This window comes from Lepidothrix coronata, unplaced genomic scaffold (genome assembly GCF_001604755.1).
Source record: "Lepidothrix coronata isolate B3197 unplaced genomic scaffold, Lepidothrix_coronata-1.0 Scaffold98, whole genome shotgun sequence".
Taxonomy (NCBI): domain Eukaryota; kingdom Metazoa; phylum Chordata; class Aves; order Passeriformes; family Pipridae; genus Lepidothrix; species Lepidothrix coronata.
The window spans coordinates 540,905-547,354 of record NW_016690278.1 but is presented as its reverse complement, the minus strand read 5'-3'; the positions used below and the strand labels follow the sequence as shown (position 1 = coordinate 547,354).

The following is a 6,450-nucleotide window of genomic DNA, read 5'->3' as shown; positions in this document are numbered from 1 at the left end:
TGTCTGCTTCATGCAGCTTGGGAAATTAAGGGTCTAAATCCTGCTGCCTTCAACTCCCTGTAGTGCTGCTACTTCAAACTCAGGATGACATTCTCATTCCCCTCCTAAAACAAAACAAGACACCCCAAAAATCCAGCCACACCATTCATTTTCTCTCCAACAGATTGTCTCACCAATGGTCTAACTGCTCCCCTGGCACTTTCCTCTCTCTCCTGTCTCCAGGTGTACATCTGTGGTGGGTTTGATGGTCATCAGTGCCTGAGCTCAGCTGAAGTGTTTGACCCTGCCACAAACCAGTGGTCCCTGATCGCCCCGATGAGCAGCAGGAGGAGCGGGGCTGGGGTGATGGCGTACGGGAACCACGTGTACGCGGTAAGGGCCACCACCACCCCGCACTGCAGGCTTTTGCATAGCTGCAGTTCCCACAACACCAGGCTGGCCATGTGTTTATGTGAGGTTTAGGGAAGTCAGAACCAGAACAGTTGATGGACTTACCATGAATGTTATCACCCATCACACGCTTTTTGGTAAGAAAAAGATGTGGGCAATGTTTAAGCAGCTGCAGCAAACAACTTATCTTCTGCCACTACCAACAGCATCAGCAGCACACAGCAGGGCTTGGGCCTGTTCATTCATTGTTTATCTTCTCCATGGACTGCATCCAACCCCTGGAGAACTGTCAAATCTGACAGCTGCATACAGTGCCTTGGGAAGCTCCCAAGGGAGCAGACTGCAATAAGCAAGCGCCGTGTTCTGAAATCCTGTGCTCTCCACCATGCTCAGACCACCACCAGGGAGGCAGGAGCAGCTCCCATCTCACTGGTGCGTGACAGGATCTGGCTGAGGGAAGGCCCCTTTCAACTCTGTCCCTTTGGTATTCACAGGTCGGAGGGTTTGATGGAAACAGCTGTCTCCAGACCGTGGAAGCATATAACCCCATTGCCAACGCCTGGCGCGCCGTGCCCTCCATGCTAAACCCACGCAGCAACTTTGGCATCGAGGTGATGGACGGCCTGTTGTTCGTGGTTGGGGGCTTTAACGGGTTCAGCACCACCATGGCTGCTGAGTGGTACGAGGAGGACACTAACAAGTGGTACAACACCCACAGCATGGGCATCACCCGCGGTGCCGTCAGCTGCTGCGTGGTGCCAGGGCTCTCCAATGTCATGGAGTACATTGCCAGGCCACACTACTACCAGCACAACACCTCCATGGACATCTTGTTCAGCACTTCAACTCGGAGCTCACCGTTGTAAATAGTTCCCCCTTAGCTAAGTTTTGTGATCAGCCATCACTGGCTGCTCCTGTAAACAGTCCTGCTGAGATAATAAAGTCTTCTGAGCATCTCACCATTGGATGCCTGTGTAAATAGTTCTCTTTAGCTAGTAAAGTCTCTAGAGCAGGAAGGGGAGCATGTTCTTTTGTTCTAAAACAGAAACAATTGCTACAGACCAAAAGAATCATTAGGATTTAAAGCTTTCACTCTGTGGCACCACAGAACATGTGTTATCAGCCACAGCCTGTACAGCAACTTAAAAAATCAAAAGTACAACGGGATGCTAGAGAAATAAAAGATTTATTTTCATTAATTCACCTCTTACAAAAAACTTTAGTACAGTGTATTTAAGGCCAAGAACATGACAGCAGGATTTGTTTCAAAGGGCCTATCACACACACTACTTTACCTCACAGGTAAGGACAGGAGTGCTGCTCCTCAGAAATCTCTTGCCCCTCTGTTAATGTCCCAGGAGAGCAGAGCTGCCGTGACCAACAGTGACATGGACCCAGGAGGAAGATCTGACTATCAATGGTCTTCAAAGAGCTTGTTAGTTCCACACTATACATTCATATTAGTAACAGAGTTAGATCCTCAGGAGCACCCGTTTTATTAGACTCCACCCAGGACTGTCAAACAGGAGAGATGGTTTGTACCCCAGCCTAGGGTGGACAGAGCTGAAAATGAATCCAAACCACAAACCACCTACTTTACACTTGCTTTTCAAAACCTGTTGGATGTTACAACATCCTCTTGCAAGGTTGTGTTAAGAACAACCTAAACAGTTGTAATTCCTGAGGACTTGGTTTGTCAGCAGCCACCAGGCTATTCCACAACATATAAGCTGAGCTAAGAGTTTGGATTTTGACATTTACTGTAATGGGGAAAAACGCCATTGCAACAGTGGAGTGGAATGCTCGGCACAGCCGTTCACAGCACGTGCAACACTGGGCTCTTTGCTTCAGCTCTGCAGTGGTCTCTGCTATGTGCAAGAGAGGCACTCAAAACACAGACAGCCCCAGGCTACTAACGGGGTATCCAGGTAGTTATAAAACATTCTGTACACATATATGGCCCCTGGGAGTCACTACGATGACTGCCAGTACAGCGAGGCCAGCAGTCAGCCTCCCTGTTCACACACACTGGGACCCTGCTGACAGGTGTGCAAATTAATTACAGAATCACAGAATATTCTGTGTTGGAAGGGACCCAGAAGATCATCGAGTCCATCTGTTAAACGAATGGCCCACACAGACATCCAACCCATTACCTTGGTGTTACTAGCACTGTGCTCTAACCAATATACATTTAAGGAAAAAAAATTCCAGGGCAATTTCACAAATCATACTATTGGACGCTTCCAAAACAAGTTCTCCAGACCAGGCTTTCCCTCTCTTTGTAAATCACAAATATATTTTAATTTTTTTTAGCTGGATTCACGTTTGGAGAGAAAGGGTTTTCTTTTCCTTTTCTACAAAATTAAAAATTTTGTATGCATAGGTTAGCAAGTGAAGGACACACTTTGATGCAAAGTTTTTGGTGGCCCCACGCAGATGCACTGTTAAAATACACAAGTATGTATGTGAGGGTGATGAGACACAAGAAGATGTTGCCCAGAGAAGAAATTAAAAATTTTGTAGAAATCATTCTAGGAAATCCTTGCAAGTTTTCTGCTGAGTTCATTGCCCAGACTTCCCAAATTGTTTGAATCCCTTCGCTGCCTGCGTGAAATGGACATGTTGACTGCTGAATGTAAGAAGCGTGAAAGTCATAATGAATTGTTTTCTGTGTTTGCATAGCACACCCTCTTGTGATCACATTTACTCATTTTGTGAGCAACATATCCCTCCCTCCTCTTAGAGGAGTTTCATTGCCTGGGAAGGTCTCATATTCAGGCATGGGAGGTCTTGGAACCAATGTGTTGAGCTCGGTAATTTGGAAACATAGCAGTCACCTGCCCCAGTAAGACAATAAACCCTCAGGTTTCCCCTCTTATGCATTTACAGATGCCTTGCTACCTTTTCTGTTGCCTATAAAATGTACTTCTTTTTCTTATCCTTCTATGGAACATTAGAGGAGGAACAGCAAATGTTCCAGCTTTCTTAGCAGGCTTTTCAGCTCTTGATCTCATCTCAGTCCACCTCCAGAAGAACTGAACCCGAACAAAGCCTCAGTTTGCTGAGGGGAACAGAGAAAGGAGAGGCTAAGTATCACAGTTAGCAGCAGCACTGTGGGGAATGAAATATATCCGAGCTAGAGTAGAAGACAGCACCACCACCTCATTGTATATTCCTTCTTATACAGAACACTGCAAGACCTCAGGGTCCTGAATGCATTCTGGCTTTACACAGCAGCCAAGCTGGTGATGTGTTCTCCCCTCTGGCCTCTCTCTGGTTGATCTTTCACTAGTCATAGGCCTGGTGGGTCTGGTGCTTGTTTTCCTTGACCTGAATATTACCTGAAGGGAGCAGATCATATGGAGTAAAGGTTAGTTACAAAAATGCACTGCAGACCTGACAAACTGGGCACGTAGAATTATAGGATCACAGGATGGTCTGGGTTGGAAAGCACCTTAAAGATCATCTCATTCCAACCCTGCTGCTGTAAGCAGGAACACCTTGCACTAGACCAGGTTGCTCAAAGCCCCATTGAACCTTGCCTCGAATGCTTCCAGGGATGGAACATCCATAGCTTCTCTGGGCAACATCTTCTTGTGTCTCATCACCCTCACATACATACTTGTGTATTTTAACAGTGCATCTGAGTGGGGCCACCAAAAACTTTGCATCAGAGTGTGTCCTTCACTTGCTAACCTATGCATTTGTATTGCTTCTCCTCCTTTTGTCCTTAGTAATTGCATGATGAAGTGTGGCACAGGAAGCACTGGGAGAAAGCAGCTGAGGCAGAGCTTCTATTTCTTTTCACCATTACAAGCCAAATGCTGCTGTGTAAAATAGCCCCCAGGCTGACTTTTCCCTTTGTTCTCTCCTCCATGGTTGCTCCTGAGCTTCATCTCTGTGAGGATAACTGAGTCGAGTGGAACAGCCATCAATGTTTTTCGAAGGTTGGCATGAGGAAAGAGTAGTTATAAAATGCTCAGGAATTACAGAGACATGAAATAACACTATAGATAATTCAGTTCTGGTAATGTAACTCATTTTGTGGCCTGTTTCCCAGTGCCTGACTGTGTCAGGGAACCAGATGTTTTTAAACTGTGATGGGTTGTGTGCCTCCAGAAACTGCGTTCTGGGAGTCTTTCTGCAAAGTAATCAAATTCTTTCAAGATATTTTTGAGGGTCTCATGGACTTGACCCGACACCTGTGAACTAAACTGGTGGTTCCAACCCCTCAATTTTTCTTTCAGACCAGTCTTTGTGGTTGTCCTCTCTGCTCCCCCCATGCTGGCTCCAAATTAGTTTGTGCAGTTTTAGTCTTTACCAGCAAAGGTCAGCGGACCAGCTGTCTAACTGTAGACACTCATAGTGTGGGAACTGCTTCTGGAGTCCCAAACAAAATTGGAGCAGAGATAATACCTTTCTGCTGAAAGGTATTATGGCATTAAAATATTGGGTAAGACCTTTTTCAACTCTTTGCTGGACAGGATTTGAAGCCACAGCTCCCCCAGGTGCCCTCTTAACACCTACTGAGAAGCTGACTAGGGAGACACCTTCTCTGTGGAGGTGGCCCTTTCTGATGAAATGGTAGAACTCAGCTATTTTGATCATGTTCAAATAGCAATAGAATGAAATAAGCCCCTGTCTTGTCTAGTTTTATTGTTATAGATACGTAGCTGCATATTATTGTGATTGTCCACCTGGCTTTTTAAACCATCCCAGGAAATGTATTTTTTATGTCTAATTTGAACGTAGTAGAATAAGTACAAACTTATCCCAGAGTTTGGTAGTGGGCAAGCCAGTGTTCTGAGACCTTCCAATGGTGGGTTTGGACTTCAGTTGCACGTGGAAGGCACATGAAGTTTTGTGCTGGACTGTTCCTGTTGCAGTATACTGGGTAATTATTTGTCAAAACAGCTTCGAGGATGTAAACTCACACCCAAGGGGATAAAATGGACAAAGGCTATGAAAAGTACTGGAGCAGAAATGCTATGAACAACAAGAATCTTGACCATCAATCTCTACCCTTTAATGAAAGGTAAAAAATGTGTGACAGAAGTGCAGCAGTGACACTTCTGTGCTTGTCAGGCCACATGAAACAACGATCTGTCTTGGGGACTTAATGTTTCTCAGCACTTTGGTACTGTGCAAGCACCCCACCCGTTCAGAAGAACTTCATCACTGAGTAGAGAACCCATATCCAGGCTCCTGTGATACATGCATGTACACAGGCTGCTTTCCCCACACTAGACTTGGGATGAACTGCTAGCTTCTTGAATGCCACACTGTGCTACTTGGCTTTCTGCAGCGTTGTGTGCTTTGTCTTGCAGCTTATGTTGCTCCCTATGGAACCAGAATATAATAATGACAATAGTGTTTTACAGAGGAAGTTATTCTCTAGAAGGTGACTTAGGACCAGTGTCACTCCAGTGAAGTTTGCTCAATTAACAGAAATACAAGAAAATATGAAGTGTTTTTCAACAGAAATCACCAAACATTGCCCAGGATCTGTTCATATTTTGCTGAAGGACCATGGGCTGGCAGGAGAGCCTCTTCAAGCTTGCTCAAGCTTTTTCAAGCTTGGTGCTTGAGTTGTCTGGATGTGTGGAAGTTTAAACAGAATAAAAGTACTACACTCAGCTGAATTCATAGCATTGTTTATTTATTGATTATTGTGGGTGTAGTTGTCCATTATCTGCTTGGGAGGTAGAGCTGTAATGTTGGAGTTGTATTCTGTGGTAAGACTCAAATTTGAGGAAAATCAGTTGTGCCGAGAATTCTGAAAACATTGCTTGTGGTTAGCCCAAGAACTTAACAGCTGTAAAGGAAATTAGGCAAGTAAAGCAGTTTTCAGAAGAGCTGATAACCACTGTCTCAACAGGTCATCACCTAGACAGCAGGAATGGAAACTCATAATCCCTGAAACATTTATGTGTACCACTGTGAACAAACACAGAATAATTTGCCCAGGAATCATGATGTCAGTGATGAAATACAGTACAGAGATTGGTTTACAGCCCGAAAAAAAGACAAAAATACCCTTTCTAAAATTGCAGTGGC

The 6,450-nt window shown here is 44.9% G+C and overlaps 1 protein-coding gene across 1 annotated transcript; it reads left to right on the top strand.

Moving 5' to 3' along the window:
- The first annotated feature begins 86 nt into the window (after positions 1 to 86).
- Positions 87 to 1,787, top strand: LOC108500992 (kelch-like protein 10). The gene is made up of 2 exons (XM_017822453.1): positions 87 to 372; positions 885 to 1,787. Exons 1-2 carry the CDS (start codon positions 316 to 318, stop codon positions 1,254 to 1,256), a joined length of 429 nt encoding a protein of 142 aa, XP_017677942.1. The 5' UTR covers positions 87 to 315; the 3' UTR covers positions 1,257 to 1,787.
- Positions 1,788 to 6,450: the final 4,663 nt, after the last annotated feature.

Excerpts from the sequence above, each read along its gene's own strand:
- LOC108500992 (XM_017822453.1), top strand. The coding sequence starts at position 316 with ATGAGCAGCAGGAGGAGCGGGGCTGGGGTGATGGCGTACGGGAACCAC. Across the intron at positions 373-884 it reads ACGGGAACCACGTGTACGCG|GTCGGAGGGTTTGATGGAAA; the intron begins GTAAGGGCCACC and ends TGGTATTCACAG.